We start from the raw sequence: 27674 nt of genomic DNA on the forward strand, positions 1-27674 counted from the left end.
ATAAATATGGTACCTAGGTACTTATCTACTCACGAAGATTAAAAAAAATATATTTTTGACAATAACTTAATTAAATTGTTCCTTTAAACCTCCCTACATTATACCATTAAGTAATTGATATTTTCAAAATTATTTATGTATTAATTTGAAATTAATTTTAATTTTTAATTGCAATATCTAGGTATTTTTACATGTTCATAAAATAATATTATAATATAGGTAAAATACCATAGCAATAGCGGTTCGCGACATGGTACAAAGGAAATAATAGAAATGAGTAAATATAAGTATTATTGTTTATTGACTATATACCTACCTATAAAAGTATAACAATTAAGAGCATCTAATATAAAAATAATCAGTCTGAAAGTTTGTCTTCAGAGCAAATAAAAATGAAACTAATAACTAATAAGTAGATAATAATCATTATTATAGAAATCTCTAGTCTTCATGATAATAAGTATTACTATTAAGTAATAATTATTTATTAATAATAATCGTTGTCTCTTGATCAGTGGATAACTACCTAATATGCTGTTTTTCTAGCGTATAGGTACCTACATATTATTACGGTATCTATGGGTAGGTATCTTTTTTAGATATAAAACACATGAGTGAATTGATGGAGGTCTCGTCTCAATCTTTATTATATTATATTTTATTCTATTGAGTAGGTATTGATTATTAAGCATTTGAAAATATTTCAGTGGTCGAAGCCCATAATCAATATTATACCTTATACCTGTCACTACTGCATAGTGGCGTTTACTGCTTACTGCTAAATGTGATTGAAAATGTTTCGTCAATCGAAAAAAGAAATCATCAATAACCATCCGGCTAAACCGCTTAACAGCCTAAACCAAACATTTATTATACTTATTTGGTTGATATTTAAAAAAATATAAATAGCTCATGGATGTGTAGTAAATGACAAACATTATACAATATTTAAATTTTCAGCGAACCGTTTAGTAGGTACTTTCTGTTATAATGCATCACAATCAAAGATTCAAACCATTGCAGGGTGATGGTATATATTAATAGGTAATTGTAAGTATGTTATAACTTCTAATAATTATAACAAACATTTAATATATTTATATATAAATATTTAAATATTGTTTCGAATAGGTATTATAACAAGAGACAATGTCAGGAATGTGTGCTGCTGCGTCACCGGGAAACCGGGAAATCGTTAAACTAGATTACGGTTTTCCTATCTAAGACCTTATAATATAGACTGTTGGTATTGATTATAAATAAATATTAAAAAATTATATTATTTTAATATATTATAAATCAATGCTATTGGTAAATAATGAATAGATTTAAATTTGAAACATTTACCGCCATTTTTATCCCCAATACAAAATGTATCAGGTGGTTGGTGTATTTATGGTTAAAGGCACGGACGTATATATAAAGGTATACTTATACTAATATTGTTCTGTGCCAATACGGATCTCCGTCGTAATCACTTAAGTAAGTTTTTATTATCAATTATCATACGTATTCATACTTTAGTTTTTTTTGTAAGTCACAAAAACATTTTATTTATTTTGATTTTGCTGATACGTAAAAAACAATAGCTTATTACTTTAATAGAAATGGTTTCAAAACAATTAAGAAATAGTTGATGAACGATCAAAAACATTGTAAGATAACTATAACAGCCTAGTAGGCTCTTGCGTGTGTTTACTATCTTCTACTTCAAGGTTTGTATATTGTATTACTTTATTTTAACAAAACTAAAATTAGGTCTTTGCAAAAGTGAAACGCAATAATTTTATTCAACTCGGTCATAAGAATTTTATTCTTATCATGTTTGTGTACGTATTACCTATAGTGAAAATAGTCGTACGCAATTTATTACATTTTTTCTTGTGAAATATTTTATGGGTATCCCTATTTGGCATGAAACAGATTATGAATCCAATTTTTCTTGAATTCTGTCTAACGTTGATTTAGAATATTATTATAAGTAACATTTGCCTCCTCCCTACTAAAAGGTGCACTGTTATGCTGCAATCGTGTTTAAAAATGAAGTCGGGCCACAATGCGAAACGAATAGTTTATGTGTTAGCCCATAGGGCCTACTCCAGGAAATCTCGACGTGACAGAGAAATTAGAGGAGAAGAATTATTAGAACAAGAAGATGAGCTCGTTATGGTAAGTAGTATCATTTTTATTATTTTATAAAAAAGTTGTTTGAATAGAAAATTTGTAACAAGTTAAATTAGATATTCGTAGTATGTAATTTGTATAATTAAATAGACACGAAAAAGAATAAAGTTGTGTTACCTATCATTTTAAATTTTAATGCTTTGGTACCTTATATTAATAACTATACTTAATTCTTATATTATTTCATTGTAATTTCATTATAATGTAATAATGTAGCGTTAATACTATCATTTGAAGGTAATTTGTCATTTTTTTCTCTTATAATTATTACCTATCGATTTAATCTTTTGAGTTAAGTTAAATTAATCTAATTTAATAAAAAAATGTTTGATTTATATTTTTTCATTTTAAAAATATTTTTTAAATTGCTTTTTATATTATTATATTTGAATATGATTTATAATTAATTACAATAATCATATGATAGAAAATTGAAGATTCTGAGTTCCGAACAAATCCTAATTGGCAGCTGCTACCAAGACATAAAGATAGTCAGTTCAAATTACCTAACAATGTGGGTATTGCGCCTGAGGTAAGTTTGTTTTTATTAAAATCTATTTATAGAAAAATAATAACAAAAACACTGGTTAAGTAGCTTTAGACTAGGTAACTTTATAATATAAATTATAAATCTACAAAACTTAATGTTCTACAAAATATATTCATAAGCTTGCACAGACCTGAATTTAGTACTTATTATTATTTCATAAATTATTATCTCATTATTTTTTTTTTAACTTGTTAGGTATATCACTTTTTATGATTCTTATATACCTACTTAATATTAATTAAAAATATCGTTTAGGTACCTACTTATGATTTGTTTTTAAGTCAATAATTTAGCTATGGTTTTGATTTTGGTTAATATATTATTTACCCTCCTCCCTTTTTAGAACTAACCACCTAAAATTTCTGTCAATATCTACAATATGAAAGATATTTTAGAATTTGATATAATCTTATATAATAATGTTGTTTACAGGACTGCATCATAACTACCAGACTAAATTATTATACTCAAGACTGCCCAATTCTCTTAAAATCTGGTATGTAATACACTATTTATTTTATTTACTTGAATTTACTTATTTACTAATCACTATTATTGCTTTTATTTACTTAGAAATCACAGAGCGATTCAATGTTCCTCATTTGAAAAATTTCAGCCTGTGTATGATTACTATTAATTTAAAGCAAACCTCTAATACAAACATGTCAAATTTAACAAAACAGGTAAATACAGAATAATACATTTTTGAAATTTCAGATACTAATCTAATTTCGAACATCCATTCAAAACATATATTTTATTAATTTATAGTATCTACATGCTGCTTTTGGTATTAGTGATCGTCTTCAAAGCGCTGGCTATTGGGCTGATTTCATACATCCTTATACTGGACTTCCAGCCATTAATCCAGGGGTCAATATTGATTTTTCCACTTTAGAATTACCATACAAACATACTGTTTATCAAGTCAATACACGTAGAAAGTGCAAAGTGATTGTAGAAAAAATATCTCCTAATACTATTGGTAAGCAACAAAGATTTTTTTTTTTTTACTATAATAATATTAATAATGATATGACTGCAGTTATGTGTGTTTACCATTTTATTTTATTCATTAATATTATTAAAGCTGTTGCAACTAGTGTAATTTCTATAAATATAATGTGTCAACACTTAAATTTATACATCTATTGTTTGAATAAATTAAAAGTTGAAGAATTTCAAAAAATTATTTGAGTAAATCTAGGTTGTCCTATAATTTTTTTGTGCTTTATAAACTTTATCTGAATCTGGAATACCCCTGAAATTTTTAAAAATTATAAATTAAAGGTTTTGTTTATCAATCATGTAAAAAAATAAAAAGGCACTGACCCAATGTGTGACCTTTACTGCATATTTAATAGTTATTATTAACTATTGTCATTTATACTATAAATTTTATTTGTATTTTTTTCAATCATTATGAAATCATATTCAAGTTTTTTGTAATGTTCAGTAATTTTTTTTATTATCTAGTGATTTTATTCTAAGTAGCATTAGTATTAGTAACAACCTGTATTTCAATTTCATTATTATGTAAATAATATTATTATAATTAAAAATTATCATTGCGATGGTTATCTATTGACTGTTATGGAAATAATTTGATTTGGACAAACAATTATTGATCTTGATATAAATTCCAATATTCAAACCATAAAATGTTAGTTGAAAATACTGAAAAGGTGATTTGAAGTAAGAGTAAACGGTGCATCTCCATTATAACTTAGACAACTTAAAAAAAAGTGGTGGAGATCCCTTCATCCAAACAAACGATGAATTCTTATAAGACAAAAAGGATAAGTATAAATAAATAGAATAGCTATATGAGGGTCACACATTGGACCTATGCCAATAAAAATTGTGTTCAAAATTATTGAGCCTCCCCTTCAAAAAAAAAAAAAAAAAATAAATAAAATAAAATAAAATAAAATCATAGTGAAGTGCTTGTCTTTAATAGTAATAGTCACTTATTATGAGATTCTATACTCTGCCATAACAATAAATTGAATAAGATTTTATACTTACAATTTTTAATAAGATTAAATATTACCTAAATCAATTTATTGTAGTAGGTATATAGAATTATAGTATTTGCTATACATTAATCATTTCTTATCTTAAATAATTACTAAATCTAGTTATTATTATTTTTTTTTTAATGTTATCTTGTTTATTTTAATAATAAAGTTACTGTGAAATTTAATACTTTTAATTAATTAGTATGGTATAACTAAATTAAGCTTAAAATATAAATTAATTGTATATTATACTTTTATTCTAGGTAACTTATTTACAAATGCTTTACCTTCAAAAACTGATGTTGTCGAGGATATTTTGGATGAAGTTAGTGACTTACATCAAATTAGCTACGATTGAATTTTATTTTCTAGTTTAAAGTATAACATCTTAATGTCATTTATTTTTAAATAAATTATAGATTATTAGTTGTGATATACTTATTTAAAACTATTGTAATAAATAACAAATAAATCTGTTTATATAATATTATTTATTAGTTATTGTTATTTTAAAAACCACAATTTGAAATGAATCATAATTCCTGTTTATGATAAATTAACCAATTATATTAATTAATTAGTGTTAAGTTCTTACATATTTTTATTAGCTATAATAAGGGCTAGGGCTCATATGAATTGTTATTTTTTTTTTTATTTATCGTCCCTTTGAAAATTTTTTGACTAATGTCCACTAATTGTTTCATATTGATACTAGTAGTACATTATTTTGCATAATTTAACTATAAACATAATAAATTTATACTTCATTCTATATTTTAATAAAAGTGTAGTGTAAAAGGCTAAATGCTATGTTACATTACATTCTTAATTAAAATTTTATAAATCACTGATTTAGTCTGACGAAAAATATATTAGGAATGTTATGGATTTGTATGAAAGTAAAACTAACAACATTTATTTAGCTCATATAAAAAGTGACTTTATTCAATTTATTTTAAAATTGTATAATGATTCTCTTTCACTTTATGATAATTTGAAAATTGTTGGTAAATTCATTGTTCATTTTAATGTATGCATTTTTATTGCATATTTTAGCACATCTGTTTTTAACAAAATTAAATGAATATTTATTATTTTATATTGATTTAAAATCCTAACCCTAATTATAATGATTATTGTTATACTATTAATTTGGTCTATAAAATATGTTGGTTTTATTCATTACATTTTGATTTGTGTGAACTTTGTAAATAATATCAATTGTATAAACTTAAAAATATAATTAATTAAAGTTTAAATATTATCTGTGTTAAATTTATGTATAGGTATTGGACATATGATAAACTATATGGATGAAGGGAGGAGGCATAATACAAACTATATTATAAATTGATTATTTTTACTATTTTCTATTTCATTACATTACATATATAAATGATTGAATATATTTATTATTTGATACTACAGGATTAACCTAAGAAAAATGTATCGTGAAAAACGAAGAAACCCCGATGATGGAAATTCCAATCCAAAACACCAAAAAATTAAAAGACCTTTTACTTTTTTGGATTATAAACGTATTTTGGAAAAAGTGTTTTTTAATGAAGATTTGGTAGAAGATATTAATGATGTTTGGCTATTTGTAAAAAAGTTTGAATCATTTACTATGAAAAAACCAACCTCTGATAATTCTGTTGTTGCCAATTTAAGTTCTAATCCCCTTAAGCTTCCAGAAGTGTTTGATAAAATGCATTTAATTAACTTAAAAATGAATTATTCTGATGATGAATTAGCTTCAAGGTTACCTACATACGACCAAGAAGAAGCGTATGAAAAGAGACCTTTAACCAAAGAAGATATATCTAAGTTTCGTCAATTGGTTCTTATGTACATGGATTTTAAGCAAAAAGAAAAGTTTAACAAGTTGAGAAAACTTAGAGAAACACAACAAAATTTACCAGTATATCAATTCAAGTAAGCAAATTTATAACAATTATGAGATTATCATTTTAACATAACATTTCTTTTTGTTTTAAGAGATGAAATAATTGAAGCAGTGAAAAATCATAGGGTTGTAATAATTGCTGGGGATACTGGTTGTGGAAAATCTACTCAGATTCCTCAATATTTGTCAAATGCAGGTTTTAAGAGAATAGGTACATTCATTACAATATGAATTCTAATTCTATTATCTAAGATCGTTTCTGATATATATAATCTATTATAGCTTGTACCCAACCACGTCGTATTGCATGCATATCGCTATCAAAGAGAGTAGCTTATGAATCTTTATCCATTCATAATAATGATGTTGGATATCAAATTCGATTTGAAAAAACGGTTAATAAAGACACAAAAATTTTGTTCTTAACTGAAGGATTATTATTGAGACAGGTTACTATGTTAAATATTATTAATAAATAAATTGATATTATTTTACTTTTAAAAACTCATTGGAACAAAAATTATCTATAATATATTTATTTAGGTCTGTGGGGAGGATTTACTATCGCAATATGATGTTATTGTTTTGGATGAAATACACGAACGTCATTTACATGGAGATTTTTTGTTAGGTGTTATGAAATGTTTATTACATCAAAGATCTGATGTTAAACTTGTTCTAATGTCTGCTACTATAAACGTTGACCTGTTCAGTAAATACTTTTCTCCATTAGCCAAATTGATACAGGTAAATTGTACATCTTAATGTTTGTTTGTTCAGTACATTATTGATTAAACTATGTATAAAGGTTTGATATATTAGTTACCATAACTGTATTTGTTGTAGGTACCAGGTCGTTTATATCCAATTAAGTTAGAATATCATCCAATTATTAGCGAAATGAAAGTACTAGGCAAGAAATCGGAACGTTTCGATCCATCTCCTTTTATAAAAGTTATGCATATGATTGATAAAAAATATCCCAAACATGAAAGAGGTGATGTACTTATGTTTTTAAGTGGTATGGCGGAAATTACTGCAGTTGTAGATGCAGCAAGAGTTTATTGTGAAAAAAATGACTCTTGGATTATACTTCCTTTGCATAGTTCAATGTCATTAGGAGAACAAGATAAAGTACTATTAACAAAATTTTTAAATATTGATAAATCATTTTATAATAAAATTGCTTGTTTAATTTAGGTTTTTGATTATGCGCCTGAAGGTACAAGAAAATGTATTGTGTCTACCAACATAGCAGAAACTTCTATAACTATAGATGGCATTAGATTTGTTGTTGATTCTGGAAAGGTGAAAGAAATGAGTTATGATTCAACTAGTAAAGTACAAAGACTTAAGGAATTTTGGGTTAGCAAAGCAAGTGCTGACCAACGAAAAGGCAGAGCTGGTATTTATTTATTGTCGATATAATTTCAATCAACATTTTATTTTCACATTGCATATTTCACTCAGGTCGTACTGGTCCTGGAGTTTGTTATCGATTGTATTCTGAAGATGAATTTGATGCTATGGCAGACTACAGTACACCTGAGCTACAAAAGGTACCCCTTGATGCGTTGTTATTGCAGATGGTGGCCATGGGATTGCCAAATGCTCGACTATTTCCATTCATTGAACCACCACAATCAGAAAATATAGAAAATGCCATAGAATCCTTAAAACAACATGTAAGTTGAGAATTATAATAAATTATATTATTTGGATTAAAATATTTATGTTTTTATTAGTCTGATATTTTGACTGTAGCGGTTAAATGGCTATCTACAAAAGTGTATGATAAATGTATGTTGCGCATTATATTCTATGTCAAAACATTAGAGTGAATGAAACATATATGTACAAGTTATTAAATGCTATGTCACCAAATAAAAATATTGAGCAATTTAGTACAATAAGTGGAATTTTAGAAAGTTTACAGGGGTATACGACATACACCTATTTATATTTGGTAAATTAGTGTATATTCTATAAAAATAGTGCAAATTTGCTTATTATATACATTTTTATATCGTACATACATGGAATAATTTAAAAATTAAGCAATCCGTGTTTTGTATAGTTGAATATGTTTAATTATTATTGCATTTTGAAGGATTGAATCTGATAAAGTTTGCAATTATAAAATTTCAATATTCATTGTATCATTGGATTAAATTTACAAATGAGCATATATTTTATAGTTTTTTTTTATTAAAATATCACCAAGTACAATTACTAAATAAAAATTGTTATTTTAGGGGGCATTAACAAAAGAAGAAAGATTGACTCCTATTGGTAAAATGTTATCACAACTTCCTGTTGACATACCACTTGGAAAAATGTTAATAATGGGATCTCTGTTTGATCAATTGGAGCCTGTATTGTCATTAGCATGTGTTCTATCAGTTCAAACACCATTCACTAATAAAGCATACAAAGATACCGAATGCGAAGTATAATCAAATAAATAATGAAATTAAATATTAATAAAGAATACAACAACTTTTTTTTGTTTAGAGAGCAAGAATGGATTTAGAATCTGATCATGGTGACCCAATAATTTTACTCAATGCATTCAAGCAATGGTTAGAGTTGAAGAGTGATGGTCAAAACACCAATACACGTCAATGGTGCAAAAGAAGAGGTTTTGAAGAACAACGGTTTTATGAGATGACCAAACTGCGTCGACAATTTAAAGATTTGTTGGATGTAAAATTTTATTGAATTTAATTTGTTTGAAAATAAAATCACGGTTCTATTGTTTATTTCAGGAATGTGGTTTAGTAAAAAACGAAGAAAAAAATATGGATGACATGACTAGTGCTGAAAGAGCCCTTAGACACGGTGAACTGAAACTGTTACGGGGTATGAAAAAAACACACAAAGAGGAAGATTCAAGAAAGAGAAAAGTATTAAAAAAGGATATGTGGGAAATTGAAGACAATTTAGATGCTGAAGATGATTCAGTTGATATAAGAGATATAGATTTTAGATTGCGGCATAATCAACGACAAGTTAAAGTAAAAACTATACATTTTATCATATTATAAAATCAAAAATATTTATCTAAGAATTTTTTTTTTTTTTAGCAATTATTGAAAGGATCTACTGCAATCAGCTACAAAGATTTAATGATGTTAAAAATAATTTTAAGTAGTGGGTTGTATCCCCATATAGCAATTAGTGATGAGTTCAATTCCTTAAAGGTTAAAAAAATTATTTTTATTTTTTTTCAAAAATACTCTTCTTTACTAATTATTTGTATCTCAATACTTTGAATTATACTTTTGTATTTTTAATGTTAAACTTAATTTAATATTTTAATGTTTATTTGTAGACTACTAAAGAACATTTATTTCATACTGAAGGAAAACCATTTGTATCTCTTCATCCTATGAGCTATTTTGGTAATCATTCAGACGTACTTCAACTTACTGAATCTGAAATAATCTATGTTCCTGAGTTTAAAGGAAAAAATACTGTAAGCTCTAAGCATCAAATATTAATATATATGTAAGTATAATTATTTATTAATTTATGTTTTGAGATATTGTTTGACCTGGTCAATTATATTAAGTTTAATATTTAAACCAACAAATTTTATCTTGCAATTATGCATGTTTATTTCTTTAGTAAAGTTGGTTATTTAATGGAAAAAAAGTTCTATTATTTGATAATAATAATTTAATAATATTTTAGAGTTAAGACAATATATTTTATTTTTATATAAGTAGTTTGATCTTATTATAACAAAAACAAATAAGTTTTTATTATTTTGTATAATTTATACGTGTGATACGTTACCTATTGAAAAATGAAGTCTTGAGATTTTTAATTATCGGAACGATGAATGTAATGATTTTATCTTGATGTTTTTTTTTATGTATTAGTACACGATAAATTGTCGATAAAATGGGGGTGGTTTTGGATATAAAATTAGATATATTCAATTCTTTAAAAAGGTCAAACTTAAAAATTCCCTGTACTTATTTTTATAATTGGGAAAAACAAAAAAAAAAATTAAGGAAAAATTGGAATTTTTATAGTATTCCAATTTTCGACAAAATCGATTTTGTTTTATTGATGTAATTTGAAAACAAATAATCGTAGATAATTGGCACTTTCGCCAAATGTTTAAATTATCGTTTTCTATTTAGAATAAAATTTTCGACTATTATGAGTTATTTATAGGAACAAGAATTTTTTTTAGTTTTTTTTTTATAGATGTCGATTAAAATGTACCTATTTACTGGATAAAGATGCTTGAAAAATGTAATACAAAGCTCCTCATAAGTCATAAGTTAATTTATTAATTTAAAAATATCAGAAATCTTTAAAATTTATAAAAATGTTTAAAATTCGTAAATTATTTTGTAGTCAGAAATTCAAAATTTTGTTTTTGTACCTAATATTTAAAATTTTAATACAGGGTTCTTTATTATTTGTTCAACCTATATGAGCAAAAAATTCTACCGAAAAACCAAATTAATTTTTTATGAACTTTTCAAGTTCAAATATTTACGACATTCAATTATTCATCCGTTATATAATTATTTTTCCTCAAAAAATTTTTTGATATTTTATTGTATTTCAAAAAAATAACATTAGGTGCTGAAATGTTCACTAAATGTTTATGTATTCGTTTCATTTTCATTATAGATAACATTTTCAACATTTTTAAACTTGAGTTTTGAGTAGTTTATAGGTATGAATAATTTTTAATTTTTTTTGTTTTCATAAATGTTGATTAAAAATTATTTTCTTGGTAGAAAGGATTGAAAATTAAATACAATTCTACAATTCTTATTCTTATAATATTTGTATAAAAATGTTAAAAATATATTGGCTTTTACATTTTTTTTTATACGTATTTGAAGTTGGCTGACAATCACCTCCCCTTAAAACTGCTTTTCTTTTGCGATCATAATTCAAATTTAACACACCCAATAATGAGATACACTCGACACTTACGATCTACTATATAGACATACAGTAGTAGCGGGTTCCCTAATTTTTAATTTTTTTAATCATTATTTAATTTTTATGTTTTAAGGCTTCAACTAACAAGGTTATTTGTCTATATTTTTTACAATAGTAGATAAGTATAAATAATTTTAAAAAGTATAAAATACATTTACAAAACTTACATAGTTTACAAAATAATGTTGTATTAATAGAAGTTTCGATTAAGTTGTTTAAATATCAGTGCATTGGCATCATTGCACTTGACCAGTCTCATAAAATGTATTGCTATAAATGGTTTTAATTTTTACCATTATATTATGGAAAAACGTGATGCATGACAAATTCTACTTGCTTAATGGGTCCTTGGCCTCTTAATTGGTTGGACAATTCAGGTTTATCAATATACTTATTTAATGCAATTTAATTGTTTATAATATTATTTCTTTATATTAAGCCGCATTCTCACGACTAGTGTACTTCCCTAATAGGCCAATAATTGTACATTCGACCAATGCACGATTACGGTGTTCACACGACTGGCATACTTAACAAGTACTTCAATAATTGAAAACTTATACAAGTAGCCAAGTACACTGTTCCTACAGCTGGCTGTTATAGCAAATATTGGTGGTGGAGGCCACATTTTAATAATAATTTAATATTTTCACTTTTTTGTTTTTGTGAAATTATCTAACCATAAAAATTGATTTTGAATATATTTAAGAAAAAATAAACAGGTACGTGGGTATCGTATAAAATAAATAGTACCTACGTAGATTTCTGTCGAAAAATTCTAATCAATCAATTATCGACCTCAAATGTGTGCATATAAACATTGTCAATTTTTGAAAAAAAAAAATATTTAGTTTCAAAAAAGTCATAACTTACTTAAAAAGAATACTATCAATAAAAGGTTTCGTGGGATCTTGGATAATAATCTTGCTTTTAAATCGTTTAATAGGTAAATTCACTCTGATAACAAAACTAACAGTATACTATAGGAACTAGTGAACGAACATTTGCTAGGTCGTATACGTGTTTAAGTCGGAGACAATATACATGCGGATACGATGTCCTCTTAAACCTATAAAATATATTGTATAATTTATATTTTTATGCATGATAGTATTTAGGTAATTAAAAATAAAATTGATGACAAATAATAGCGTGTTATAATTAATCATAAATTCATAACTATTGCATTAGGTACCTACATTAAATAATATAATATATTTAATTTCATTAGGATTTTAAAATTTAATTAACTTATACTTTGACGTTGGCCAAACATTGTATTCGTAATTGTACTTAATATAATGTGTGTAATAATTGATGTAATAATAAGTAATAACTACTGAAATAAAATATATTTTGTAATTTATAAATTATATTATCATAATACGAGAGCACGCAATTTAGTTATTAACTGTTGTAGTTCTGGGCGTGGTATTAATTTATTAATTTATTTCCTAAAATTTTAACAGTAAAAAACTATAATATATTATAAAACATTTTTTTTTTGTTATCATAAGCAATTATCTGCCAGTATTTAGGAAAATAAAAACTATATAAATTTGTACTTTAGTTTCATTATGATTAAAACATCATTGTAACATACAAATTATTAAAATTCGAGTACAATTTTATGCATGATTTAAAAACATATATGTATAATACTTAAAACTTGACTTTCTAATAAATTGGTCATGTAAATTACCTATAGGCATTCTATATTTAGTCAATTTTAGAAATTATTTATAATCACTGCACAGTTTTATTTTGTTTTAAAATAACATTGTTTTATTATAATTTAACTAAAGATGATTTATGCAATTAATAAAATTGAATTCGTTATTTATTCAAAAAACAAAGAATATATTAGTGATTTTATTTGGTCATGAATGTTTATTTTTATTCATCAAAGTATTTATTTTATTTACATAATGTAATGAACGAAAAAATTAATTGCGTATTATTCTATTTATATAAAATTAAAATACTAAATCTGATTAATATTTTTATAAATTCAAGTTATTAACGTTTATGTTTCTTTTGACTATTTATTTACTTGTTTTAATTGTTTAAATTATTTATGATCTAATAAAAATAAAAATGTTACTATAATAACTGTAAGTAATTAATCAAAATCTTAATTTACAAAAAAAAGAATGTTTGGTTTTGTTGGCTCATAAGTTTTCTCAATTCATCATATTTTAACCAGGTGTTCATGCCACATTACCTATACTACTTACACATACAAAATCGTTTTATTCAAACATTGTGTAAATGGGCTCTTATCCAAAAAGTTAAAAGGACCATTTTTTTTTTTAAATTTACTTGCATAAATGTATATTTTTCTTTATATAATTCATACCTCATATTTTAATATAAATTATAATATACACACTAAATATCTACTTATTTTAAATTTTTCAAGTTTTATTTTCCATAAACTCAAACTATGAATAATTAAATAATACAGTTAGGACTTGGGGGTCATGTATATGATTTACCTGGGTATTTAAAGGTCAAGTTAAATCCTATAGTTCTACTAAAAAAAACGAATAAATTATAATATTTAAGCATTTTTTATTTTGGTTCTGAATAGAGTGATGGATGTATTGGTTTTACTATGTGAATTTTTAATATTGTTATTTATTTGTGTCACCAAATTGTACATGTTTTATACACTCTGGCCCACAAGAGAAGTTAACTATTTTATTTAAGTACATGTAAACTCATGACCGACGCCAACGTTATTGTTATGTTAAATAGGGTAAGATGCGTCAACTTGAACTCGTTTTGATCGGGACACGATTTACTTATCCCGTAGCTCGGAATATAGTAAAATAAATTCCTCGATCCTCAACTCTAAGGGTAGTTTCTAGTTTCTAGTGGATACTTAAATTATATATAAAATAAAAATATTTATAAATTAAAAATACCTTTGGGACGTCAAAATAATCGGGAAAAATAAAACAAAATTATGAAAAATGGATGCATTTACTTACAATCCACATTAAATAATACATAAGTAAATTTGATTAAAAGAAGAAAGAAAATGATATGTGGAAGATATGATTAGAAAAAATATCCATTGACACCATTCTATAAGTATTTATAATGTAATGTATATAATATATATTTTAAAAATGAATCATTGTTGACACTTTAAATATTCACTTAGTATTCATATCAGAATTTACTGGACTCAATTTAACCTAAAATATTTTGATTCTTTTAGTGTTATTTATAAATTTTGAAATTTTTTTTTTAATTTTATATTTTGATTTATGTATGGTAACATTTTTTGTTTTTTGAGTAAATAAATAAAAATTTGATACATGGTCTCTATAAATTGTTCTTACAGTAACACAATTTTTATCATAGTGATTTTAAGTTAAATTTTTGACAATATTACGATTATTTAAAAGAAAAGTAAAGACGAGTTATTTTTTTTGTAATTTAAATAATATTATTGATAGATAATTGTAACTTTTTCTATTACGTATTTTAACATTTACTATTATAATTATATAATAATATAATATTGTAATTTATTCATAATACATTTAGATTATTTTTAATTTATTTATTAGGGTGAAGTTGAATGTATGTTCACGCGTTTTATGGTATTTATTTTTAACTTATAAACAGGTATTATTGTATAATATATTCAATTTATTTTTGACAAAAATTAGTTTAGCCAATACTTTATTATTAATAATAAATTGTCAAATAAAATCTTAATAGCAATATAAATATGTAATGAAATATATGCTGTCAGACTGTCTTTGTTTAGAATCTTTTTTATTGTATAGAAAGATTTTTTATTGAATTTAAATGTATTAATCGATAATAGCCAATATAGTAATTCACTTAATGTTGAGGTATACTCAAGACCTATTGTATAGTAGAGCCGATATTTTGGTTTTTACAAATTGATTTACTAAATAATATTGGTTAAAAGTAAAAACATTATATTTGAAATATATTTTTATAGTAGGTGTATATGAGACTAAGTTGTTAAAATTACAACGAATTTATGTTTATAGTATTATTTATTAGTCAATTATACGATACATATTTTATGAAAATATTTAAATTTTTTGATATACGTTATTCTACAGTAGTCTATAATAATTATATATTTTCTTGTATGGACATTCATTTTAATATATGAGTATACAGTGTAAACTTATAGATAAACCTAAAGATAGTTTATTTTTTTTGATGTTTAAAAAATAAACATAACATAATTTAACAACTTGCGGTCTATTTACAGTTAAAGTAATTTTGATTATTTTTAGGTCACTTTTGGAAACTACCAAAGCGTATATTATGAACTCATTGCGGATGCCAGGAGCACAAACTCTTCTTTTATTTAGCAGAAACATTTGCACCAATAGGAATTTTTCTCAGTTAGTATTAATTAACCATTTTCTAGGTAATCCATGAATTGCATTTAGTTTTTAATTGTTCAACTGTTATTTTCTAGAATCATTTGCGACTCTTGGTTGCTAATGGAGTTTCCTCTACCGGAAGCTGCTGAAAATTTAATACTCAAAGCTACAAAACTCCGTAATACTTGGGATAATCTTTTGAAACTTAAGCTCGAAGGTATTGACATTTTTTTTTTCATTTTTATAAGTAAACTGCAGCAATTCAAGTAAACACGTGTTTAATATTTGTTAATGAATTTTTAGAAAAGAGTAATAGGAAAGCAGAACGTCAACTGTCTGCAGACATGGTACAATTTATGAACGCTGAAATCGGTTATACAATGAAGAGGCTCTTAGCTGCTGATCAAAAAGTCATGTACATCGGACCGTCTGGCGAAGATGTATCATTCACAGGTCCTAATCCTTTCTGTGGTGATGACTGGCAGGTGTGCGAAGATGATAAATATGGTGGAATAAGACTAGCGCCGTATTTGACATATGATTGGTGAGTTGATACATTTATTTAGGCTGTCATTATCTAACAGTCAATGATGAACTTTCAGTTTAACGGGTCAAAGCCTAGTGGTGTATGATCCTTGGATTTGTCCCATTTGCAACAGTACAATAGAAGTGACGAGTGCTCTTGAAAAACTGCAACATCGGCAAGTATGTGACTCTCAAACTACTTCCGGCACCGCTGAAGGTATGTACATTGTACCTGTATGTATCATAACTGAAGTTTTCTTTTCTGTAATAAAATTTACTCGCAAATACTTTTATATAAGCATACTATGCATTACATATATATTGTAATAGTTATGGTATAATAGTTATAACTGGATTATATAAAATCCATAATTAACTATAATTAACTCGATTGTAAATAATTACGAGTTTAGTTAAATTTTATAATAATGAAGAAACCCTATACGTTATATTCCTAGATTATTCATAAACTATTCATAGTTGTTATTTTATTATAATATAAAAGTAAAATCGCTGCGTGGGGAATATTGAACTGCATTTACTTTAATGAAAATGTAATACTTAGGTTGAAATAGGTATGTTTAATTGTATTCGATCTGATCATTCATAAAACTTATAAATATTAATTTTAATTGAAAATCGTGTGTGTATTTCGATAGATTTAGGGTGACACAACGAAATTAGTTTATAATATGAAAGAAGTGTTTGCGATTATTATCAACAAACATGTACCTATGTATAATGTATACATAATAATCTTATATTTTTTTGATAATCAATATTATAAAAATAATTTTATAATATTTTAAAACACTTACGTCCGTCTTTGTGTGATCTTTATGTCGTCAAGTAATTCACTAATCATTAAAAGTAAGCGTGCCTGAAGTATGATTTTATATGCAAATTATATATTACATAATGAAAAACATGTGAAAAATATGAAGTGTTATTGTACACACTACTGTAGTAGTGGTTTTCGAGAGTGAGTTCGAATATTACTTTGTTCAGTCAAGTAATTCGACAAAAAAACGCATTTCAACCTTACCTTACTTATTATTATCATATAAATTTTAAATCGAATCATTAGCAAACAAAGAATTTGGTGAGATATTTTACTTTTGCGATTAAAACATAATAATATATTATTTTAATGTTCAATTATGAAAATATAATTTTTGAGAATAGCTGATTTCATATTAAATAGTGTCTGTGTATTAACTTTTCACTGTTTATAAAAATGAAATACGAAAAAAAATATGACTATGACCTTTGTATAAATTATACCTTAATCTAATGATATAAAATATAATACTATGAATCACGCTAAACACTTTAAACTAATGGCCTAGTTATGAAAGTAAAATCGCAAGGAAATAAAAATGAAAAGAACTTCTCAAAAGTTACTCTTTAAAGATTACCTTTCACGTTTATACTTACCTCCATACAGAACCCGTATAAAATAATTAAGATTGAAAAATGTAATAAAAAATAGGTACCTTTTGTTTTCCCAAGAAATTATAGTTGTAGTGTACTGTGTTTGACTGAATTATAGGTTCAAATATTCAAATATTATTTAGTGGTTTTGTAAAAACCAATGTAAAACTCATAAAATATTATTTTTTTTAAGTATATAAAAACTAATTAAGATTCTTATTTTGTTATTTAAATACTTAAAATAGTTATATATTGTATATCATAGTTAATTTAACCTATATATTTAATTAACTTTAATCTAATCCCCTTATGTAGCACCCTTAAAAGGACGCTACATATGTGCTGTGTCCGTCAAACATACAACATAGTAAATTTGAGTTCAGTATAATCAATTGTATGTTGTTATAGCTTTAATATAAGAGTAAATTAACTTTTTACCAAAGTTAAAGGTAAAAAAATTATCTGTGCTTTAACACATATGATTTTTTTGAAATTTTCATTTTTAAGTATGATATATGTATAAATATTACGAGTTAAAAATGTTTATTTTTAGCTTGAAAATTAAAATATCGAAAAAAGCCACTGCTTGATCACTAATAATGTTCTTACCTTTAATTTTGATAATAGATTAATTTACTCAAATATATTAAAGCTAATAATACAAAATTGTTTTTACTGAACGTAAATTTTCTATATTGTATGTTTGCAAGATGGAAACAACATATGACGTGGAGGTATTATAGTAGGAGAAAATGTAGTAGGTACTCAGAATTTAAAATAATTAAATATTTTAATATGTATTAACAATTATGTTAATGTCATAAAAAAAGTAAACATCTTATCCTATTGAAGTAAATATTTTATTAAATATATTTTTTTATTATTGTACCTATTATTATGATAACTATTATTGAAATCAATTAATTTTAAAGAGTTAAAAGACAAACAATTTATTTTAACTCTTCAAAAACACGGATTATTCATGAATATAATAATGCATAGTATATTAGTGTTTATAACCAATTATATAATACTCTATAATAAGGCTATAAGTTAAAATAATGGATACTTGGTAACTGAATGACGTAAGTTTTATGTTTAAAAATAAATATTGAAACATGGTATATATACATGAAAGCACTTTATGACAATTCTCGAGGAGTTTAATTAAAATAGCGTTTCATTTATTAATATTAATTTATTTTTATGAAAAATACGAATCATATGTGTATCCTTAAATGTTTTATATTCCATTAAAAATAATTCCTGTTTATTTAGAATATTAAAAATAACGAAGACTACCTATCTATTTATGATGTATTTATGTATATCTTAGTAACGTTGAGAATAATTTGTTTACTAAGCTGTAACTTTTAAAGACATTTTTTCGTTTTAAAAATACAAGAAGTATTCAATGTTGGAAAGTTAATCGGATTTAAATAAAAACAAATGTTTTCGAACTTTAAATATTTTAATATAAAAATCATAAGAATACGATATAGTATATAAAATGAATCTACAGAGCTTAATAACTATTTAAATACATACCAGTGGCTATTTTATTCTGTTTTAAATTAAAAATTGTTCATATAGTTTTGATAAAATGTTTTTATTTAATAAATAACGTATTTTAATTTTTAATATCAATCATTTCAACCTCTACGTCTTTATTTTTTTTCCGCTCTCGTGACTTTTATTATCATATTAGCATATCTTTTTATTTTAAATGCTCCTATTATTGCAGTTTTTCAAAATAGATTTTTGTACACTGAATAGTTTTTTTTTATGTACTTATATATTTTAATTATATATTTGCATAAATTAATTAAACATAATATATACGTATGTAATAAATCATCTAAAGTAGATTTTTACTTTGAAAAATAACGGATAAATAAATTCGTTTTATATTTTAGAAGTAGGTACCTAAATATTAAAGATTTTGAAAAATTAAGTTAAACATAATTTTGTACATAATACATTTTTTACTCCTTTACTCAAATTGATATATTAGTTTAGAGGGATCTTTCAAAAATATAACTACATTAAAGTGATAGAACTTTAAAAAATATTTGTCAAATGTCTCTTTTTACTATCTTTAACGTCTAACGATGATGTATTACAAGCTTCCAAAAACTACAAACTAAGAACATCAATATATAATATTAAGTTTGTAAGGTGAATTGGAAAGGCTATAGAAAACGTCATTTTTGAAGGGTTGCCCCGAGTGGTACGTGTAGATTTTTTTCGGCGAGTTTAGTAAAAATGATGGGATTCTCTTTAAGAAAGTATTTCAGGTATTCGGAGTTTGCGTGTAGAAAATAATTAACTATTGTACTCATTTTTGTGGTACCATAATAAATAAAAATCAAACCAAAATTAATTTCAAATTATAACACAAAAAAATGAGTTTAATAATGCATTGTTTACTCAAATATCTATTATAAAATTATAACAAATTGGGACATTTTGACTAATAATAGGTATAAGATGATAAAATTGCATCATTTTTAGTTTATGAGTGATTCTTTTTTAAGATATTAAGAAGAAGAAGAGCTATAAAAATGTTATTAAAATATGACTTGAAAATGTAGAAGTTTAACTGAAAATAATTTTTAATATAAAAAAATAATTTACTAATAAATATTATTTTATATGTTCAAATACATTAATTCTTAGAACACCTAATTAAAATGTAATATTTATGTAAAACAATAAACTGTTTTGTTAAATTCTATTGGTACCAATTTATTATGTATTAATTAATATAAAAATTTATGTACCTACTTAAATGATCTAAAAATGTTGATTATGCATAAAATTATCAAAAACCAAAAATAAAAGCTAAAAAACTGACCTAAAAGTACTGAATATGCAGTTATTCATGGTTATCATAAGAAAGTACCAAAAAAAAAAAAATTATATACTTGAATTCTGTGATGTATAAATCGAATATTGTCTTTAGTCCTGAAGTATGAAAAAAATTCAAATGCCACAAATTTTTGGTCTTACTAATGACAGGTGATTTAATGTTTTCCTTTTGTGAAAAAAATTACCCTAAAAATATTATGCAGTAATAATTTTTGAATTCTATGTTTTAATAGAAGGCCAAAGAATAACACAAATATTTCTGCTTTTATAAACTATATGACATTTATTGTGTTAAACAACTAATTATTGCAAAATTAAATGATTCGGAGTGAACTTCTATGAGGAAGTTCTTTCAAAAAACTAATTTAAATTCATTCTAAAATAGATTTTGTGCTACCAAATTACCAGATATAACTAGATATGAATAACTACTTATGTAATACCTAGGCCATTTTCTACAGCACATATAAATCTTTATCTGTTTTTATTATATTTATAGTTTAAAACTTTTTAAATATAATATTAAACAATATAGTAGCTGCTATTTAATGTTTATTTTTAATCAAGTTAAATCTGTGAAGATTCTAAATCCAAGGACTACAATAGTTATTATTTTATTTTTACTTTATTCTTTTTTTTTTTAGCCGAAGAACGTGAAGATGATATGGCAAAATTAAAACCAAACGCCAAACGTTACGACTGTCCTCACTGTCCGAGAGTACTGTATTTGACTCCTACTGAAATGCTAAAACATAAAAAATCACATTTGTAATAATTCATATTATTATTATCATAATTATTGTACATTTTACATTTTACACAATCACTCATTAAACATTTGTTTTTCTAATTTTCTATTAACTATATCTCCTTGTATTTGGTATTCTTGATACTAAAATCCTGTAGATCTTCACTATGCGCCGGGAAATGTGACATTGTGTAATACGGGTGTCGAGTAATTTACCACATGTAGTTGACGGAAGTATGTATTTTAGGTATATTACGATCTGATTACCTCTCAACTTGATTGTCATGTGTCCATACAACAGGATAAAAGACATACTAACGTTTGTATAAAACAATGATTATAGTACAATAATACATAAAGATAAGTTGATTTTGGATTTTTAAGTAAATAGTTGATTTGTATCCGGTATAAGATGCGAAACCGAATACCTACATCGCGACAGTTAGATTGCACCCACCCCTCTTTGTTATTTTTTCATTATAATATATTTTAGTATTTATAATAAAAAAAGTGTCAATTAGCATAAAATATAATAAAAAATAAAATTATAATGTTAATTAAAGTGTGGTGTTAAAGGAAGGTATAAGGAGAGCTCTGTATCAACAATTATACTTAAAAAATGTAATCATCCCTTCCATTTGTCAAGTTGCAAGTAAGTCATTCCGTATAGTCGTCTTAATAAAACATTTTTTTTTTTAGATGTAATCTCTCAGTAGTTGATCGAAAAGCGTGCGTAGTAGTGCGTTGAAAGAATAAGAAGGTATCTATAATGAATCTTAGTATAACCTTTAGAAGATGCGTAAGTATGTTACTGTATTCAGTGCCGTGTCACAACAAATCTTTACTATATTATATACTTATTACAGTCTACAGGCCCCTTGCATACCTATTGAAAATAATAATTAGTAATTACATACTTATTTAACTGGTTGAATGGTTGGGCATATAATATATATTATGTTTTATCGTCCTATCTTAATGATACTTGATAAAAATAATTTTGTCTATACAAAACAAAAAAAATTCAATTCAATTTAGATTACATAGTTTGTGTTTATTTATAATTAATTCATCTTTCTTTTTGATGTAGGTAAAACAGTAAATATTAAATATGAAAATGATTTAATTAAAGGTTTATAATATTATTATATCTAGAATAATTATACATGATTATGTGAAAATAAATAATATTTTTAGATTTTGTGCGAATAGATGAATGTATTATATTTGCGCGTGTGTGTTTTTTTTTGTGTTTTCGATTTTTAACTTGTAGGTGGATTCAGATAGAAAATTAGATCTAGTTTGTACTGTAAATTTAGAACTATACCTGTATTTTTCAAAATAATCGGAAAAAATTAAAGAAAACCTGTCATTCTTACTCAAATCAAGTTTTTCACAAAATCAATTTTGTTTTTTTAGGTGTAACTTATATAAATGAATAATTTTCGAAATATTTTGACCTTTTCAAGCATTTTTTCATTTATATGCTGATAAAAATATGTTGGACGGATAAACACTTAAAAATGTAGTATAAAGTTCCTAATAAGTGATTCATTTCTCAATTAAAAAATCTCGAAAATTACAAATTATCTTGTAGTTTGAAATGCATAAAATTTGTTATGTTTGTACTTACGATTTGAAAATTTATTACGAAGTTATTATACGTTTTGCAACCTATATTAATAAAATAATTCCTCCGGAAAGTCAAATTAATTTGTTATGAGCGTTTAAAGTTTTGTAAATTTTGACATCATCGGATATTCACTCACCCGTATAATAACTATTTCTCTTCAAATGTTGTTTTGGTTATAGTGTTGATTCAAAAAAAAAAATAATTTTAAATACTTGAAACTTTCACCAAATGTTTATATTATCTTTTTTTACACATGGTATACCTAATAGGTATTAAGAATATGACACTTTTTGAGATATTAAATAATAGGTATAAGTAATTTTCGATTTTTTTTTTATTTATTCTCCTATAAATGTCAATAAAAAAACTATATGGGTCAAAATTCTTGAAAATTGAATACGGTATCCTACATAAGTTGTTCTTTTATATGTAAAAACACACGGACAAAATTATTTTTTCTAGAAATTCAAAGATGAACTAAAATTATAACAAAATTATTGATTTTAACGATGGATAAGGATTTTAAACATTTTGCTATAAATAAAAAACAACATTCGCGGAGACTCGAAACTTACGTACCTACATTTTAAATGATGATATATTTTATTGTTATACATTTTACTATTAGTAAGCTGATATTAGACTGACTAGTAGTAAGCCTTATTAGTAGGCTGACAGATCGTGAAAATCCTTTTTTTTTTTTTTTGTATATTATAACGATGCCGTCGAATTCAAAATATCTAATACACCCATCCGGCGACCGCAGTGACCCACTCCACGGCGAAACCGCGGTTACCCACTTTTCCACCTCTCGCCAATCTCAAAAGTTTAACCTCAGCAGGCGTGGGTACTTACAGGTTTTCACCTCCCCTCGCGGTCATAATATCACACCGGCGCGATGACGCGAGTGACGATTATTTGCGGCACTCGTTCCCGGAAGTAACGGATAGCGTATTACGTATTAGGCACGGTGCGACCTATATATATATACGCGTCCACCGCGGGTCTTACGGGCACACGCGTAGTGGCCACGTGCGTGTGTTTCGCAGGTGTCACGTTGCCGGGAACGTGTGTTCGTACGCCGCGGCCGAGTAGGAAGGCGACTACTTCGGCGTCGTAGCGGCCACACTCGCACTCCCGGGTCCGACCCGCACAGCCGTGTACGACTGACCTGACTCGACCTGTAACGAGACGGCATCACCGCCCAAGACCGCCTGAACAGGACCGCACCGCAATCGTACCATGTCCGCCGTCGGTTGGCCGTTCGGCGGTGATATTTCGCGCGGGTCGTCCTTCGACGGAGGAAGTTCGTCCAGCGGTTCCAGCGACGACGGAGGAAGTTCGTCCGGCGGTTCCAGCGACGACGGAGGAAGCTCGTCCGGCAGCAGTTCCGGCGACGACAATTCCGGAAACTGCGGTTCGGACAGCGTGTCGTCGTCGTCGTCGTCGTCCGACGAAGAAGCGTACGGCGACGGACCGGTGGTCAAGTGGCTGAAGATGTTCCGCACCACCATCCACCAGGTGGCCGCCGGCGACAAACGCCTTTGTCCGCGGCAGCCGGTCAAGACTATCCTCCGGCCGCTGACCACGTACAGATACGTGGTTGGCATGTCCGGGCTACAGTACAAGGTAGCCGTTTATCCGAAATACTCGTAAACCCCACCACCCACCCCATCTTGTGTAGAATTCAACTCGGAACGAAAACAATTCAATAATTATTATTGGCGACGATTCGGACACTGTCGACTTATTATGTTTAGTAGCTATTAGAAATGCCCTGTGTGTGTGTGTGTATGTGTATGTGTATTTATCAAAACAACTCGTAAAAATTAAAACCTTTCAAATGCATAAACGCTTCGGAGTACGAATTTCAAATATATTTCATTAAATTTATTGCCAATTGTTGAACTATATGGTTAAAAAAAAATACGAATAACACAAAAAAACATTTAAAAAAAAGTAACAGTATATGTAATATATTAAATTATTGTTGTATAAAATTGGAATTTTATATAAATAATTCGCATTAAATTTATAGTCATTACAAAATATAAAAACATAGGTACACCGAAGCATATGTAATTTTAAAATTTTGTATTTTCCTTATTTTTTCATCATCGTGATATATTATACATCGATTTTGATTTTTAAATAGTGTCTTATATTTTTACTTTCACAAACTGAAAAAAATATTTTTCCAAAAATGATTATGCAAGAACACTGAATGTTTGTTAATGATGAACATTGAAAAACATTTAAAATATTATTATGAAATAAAATCATGTCGATTTTGACGAAAAAGATTTACCTAAAACATGATATTTTACTTGTGAGAATTTTAATATAGTTATAGAAAAGTATAAAGGTACATATTGGTACTTTTTTAATTATTTAAATGTTCTATGCTATTACGATCATAATCATTTCTTGCTTTAAATTCGATGTAGTAGCTGGTTTAAACTTTATTATTAGTAAAATACCCTTTACCTACCTACATACATCTTCCCTTTTTAATATTACTACATTTATAAAAATCGCAATTTGATAAAAATAATTACTATTAAAAACATAAGAGAGATATATAATACTGAAATATATGAAACAATGAAACATTATTATAATCTATAACTAATTAGCATTCAGCAGGTTAGGTTAGTATTACCTTCGACCTACCTAATATATACCAGGGACTAAAATATTGTATGTAATATAAAATGTTAAGTATGTAATACGAAATAATTAAAAAGTGTGTAATGGTCTAACTGTTTTTCTCCTTAATTTTATTTTTAATTAATTGATTTGTATAATATATATTAATATATCGTGTAAAAATATCTTTTCTACATGATATATATGTTGCTGGCAAAGTGAAAATATAGTTGTGACCATCCTCGTTTGAGCAAAACTATAGTGACTTTTATCGTACATTTTTTTTACGACCATAAAATGTATGATCATTTAACGACCACACGTAGTCAATTTTCGTTGTTATCGTATTTTATTTACTTCTCGTATTATAGTTATACAGAATACACATTACTAAGTTGGAACAATATTGTCGGTGGGAGAATAATAACTAATAAATAATAATGTATATTATGTAAGCACCTCAAATATATATTTTTGTCGTAGTTTTATAATTAAATGTATTAACTGTTCAAATGCTTAAAATTAACATTATACCTACCTAATGTCACTATATTGAAGTAAAACTTCTTTACGCGGGGTAGTGAGGAAAAAAAAAGCGAACGGTCGGCCGTACGAACGTGAACGCTTACATGTGTTACTATAGTAACTATATAGTAAAATTATTATTATTATATATGTTCAGTCGCAAATGTACGTTTCGTATTTCAGTTATCATATGCCAATCATAACTACTATACCGATTGAGCAAAATGATAATCATTAGAATAAAAAAATTAAAAATAACTCTAAAAAATATAAATTACATTGTTTTTTTTCTTTCTTTATTATCCTCATTACCCCAGTCTATCCATGCCTTTCTTTTTCACTCACTCATGTGTACCGTTTAAAAGAAGTTTCACTTCCCGCGCGCGTACTGGTAACACATACATATTTTTTTTTGCTTATTTAATCATAATTTAATGATATTTTAATAATAATATTTATTTTATAATTATTTATATTTTAAATTATTATAGTATTTAAAACGTTATGGTTTACTCAAATAAGGTTAGTCACAATTAGGTTTCCCAGGACAAAAGCCGAAATATGACATTTTGCTAAAGTTTTGTGGACAGTTTGCGTTTTTCCGTAGCATATACTAACTGTTAACTATGTATACCATATAGTTTAATATCGTACTATATATTATTCATATAGAAACTTTGACTAATTTATATGTCCGTTTATGGTTTAAATATAATGTTTTGAGGGGTATGGAGACAGATGGACAAAGCCCGCGGTAATACTAAGTTTAATATACATGTGTAACAAAATATATTTTTTAGTCTCTGATATATACTTAATATATGATATTATCTTCTATACAAAAATCCTATACCTACTTTTCAATTAGCGTATTATAGTTTAATGTGTTTCATATGAATCAAACAATTGTTGATAAATATGTAACAATAATAATAAATATTTTGATATGAAATATATTACTTTAATTGTTTTAAATCGTAATGTAATGGATTCCTTTCATATATATCTGTCTGCGTGAAATTGAAATTATTTGTGTTGTTAATCAACTAGTTTTTATTATTTAAATTGTTGTTTTAGACCAAATATTAGGTCCGAAGAAGCAATGCATAATTTTAATTTTTGAATGCAATAACGGGAGTTTGAGGCGTTTGAGCTATATTACCTGAAGGTAGGTATTGAATATTATTGATATTTATTATTAGTGTTTAATAAATATAAATTTTGTATTATATATTAATTATGAAGATTATTAATTGTGTCCAA

The 27674-nt window shown here is 25.9% G+C and overlaps 3 protein-coding genes across 3 annotated transcripts; all 3 read left to right on the forward strand.

The window, feature by feature from the left end:
* The first annotated feature begins 1317 nt into the window (after nt 1-1317).
* Nucleotides 1318-21706, forward strand: LOC114128492 (probable ATP-dependent RNA helicase DHX34). The gene is made up of 18 exons (XM_027993013.2): nt 1318-1715; nt 6184-6690; nt 6754-6872; nt 6944-7110; nt 7205-7408; nt 7508-7795; nt 7862-8066; nt 8132-8346; nt 8917-9111; nt 9176-9367; nt 9430-9678; nt 9748-9864; nt 9996-10171; nt 15934-16044; nt 16122-16243; nt 16330-16570; nt 16629-16768; nt 21501-21706. The coding sequence occupies exons 2-18, from the start codon at nt 6200-6202 to the stop codon at nt 21626-21628; spliced, it is 3360 nt and encodes a 1119-aa protein (XP_027848814.2). The 5' UTR covers nt 1318-1715; nt 6184-6199; the 3' UTR covers nt 21629-21706.
* LOC114128493 (cobalamin trafficking protein CblD) lies at nt 1771-5245 on the forward strand. Its single transcript, XM_027993014.2, has 6 exons — nt 1771-2169; nt 2612-2716; nt 3167-3230; nt 3308-3417; nt 3506-3719; nt 5019-5245. The coding sequence occupies exons 1-6, from the start codon at nt 2020-2022 to the stop codon at nt 5111-5113; spliced, it is 738 nt and encodes a 245-aa protein (XP_027848815.1). The 5' UTR covers nt 1771-2019; the 3' UTR covers nt 5114-5245.
* A 1969-nt stretch (nt 21707-23675) lies between the features above and the next one.
* Nucleotides 23676-27339, forward strand: LOC114128494 (dermokine-like). The gene has a single exon (XM_050204416.1). The coding sequence runs from the start codon at nt 24480-24482 to the stop codon at nt 24891-24893; it is 414 nt and encodes a 137-aa protein (XP_050060373.1). The 5' UTR covers nt 23676-24479; the 3' UTR covers nt 24894-27339.
* Nucleotides 27340-27674: the final 335 nt, after the last annotated feature.

The sequence above is a fragment of the Aphis gossypii genome, chromosome 3, assembly GCF_020184175.1.
Source record: "Aphis gossypii isolate Hap1 chromosome 3, ASM2018417v2, whole genome shotgun sequence".
NCBI classification, from domain to species: domain Eukaryota; kingdom Metazoa; phylum Arthropoda; class Insecta; order Hemiptera; family Aphididae; genus Aphis; species Aphis gossypii.

Bases quoted from the DNA above. Each gene is read 5' to 3' on its own strand.
- LOC114128494 (XM_050204416.1), top strand. From the start codon at position 24,480: ATGTCCGCCGTCGGTTGGCCGTTCGGCGGTGATATTTCGCGCGGGTCG.
- LOC114128492 (XM_027993013.2), top strand. From the start codon at position 6,200: ATGTATCGTGAAAAACGAAGAAACCCCGATGATGGAAATTCCAATCCA. The intron at 8,067-8,131 runs GTATTTATTTAT...TATTTCACTCAG, and splicing joins CCAACGAAAAGGCAGAGCTG to GTCGTACTGGTCCTGGAGTT. The intron at 9,112-9,175 runs GTATAATCAAAT...TTTTTTGTTTAG, and splicing joins ACAAAGATACCGAATGCGAA to AGAGCAAGAATGGATTTAGA.
- LOC114128493 (XM_027993014.2), top strand. From the start codon at position 2,020: ATGCTGCAATCGTGTTTAAAAATGAAGTCGGGCCACAATGCGAAACGA. The intron at 3,231-3,307 runs GTATGTAATACA...TTATTTACTTAG, and splicing joins CCCAATTCTCTTAAAATCTG to AAATCACAGAGCGATTCAAT. The intron at 3,720-5,018 runs GTAAGCAACAAA...CTTTTATTCTAG, and splicing joins AATATCTCCTAATACTATTG to GTAACTTATTTACAAATGCT.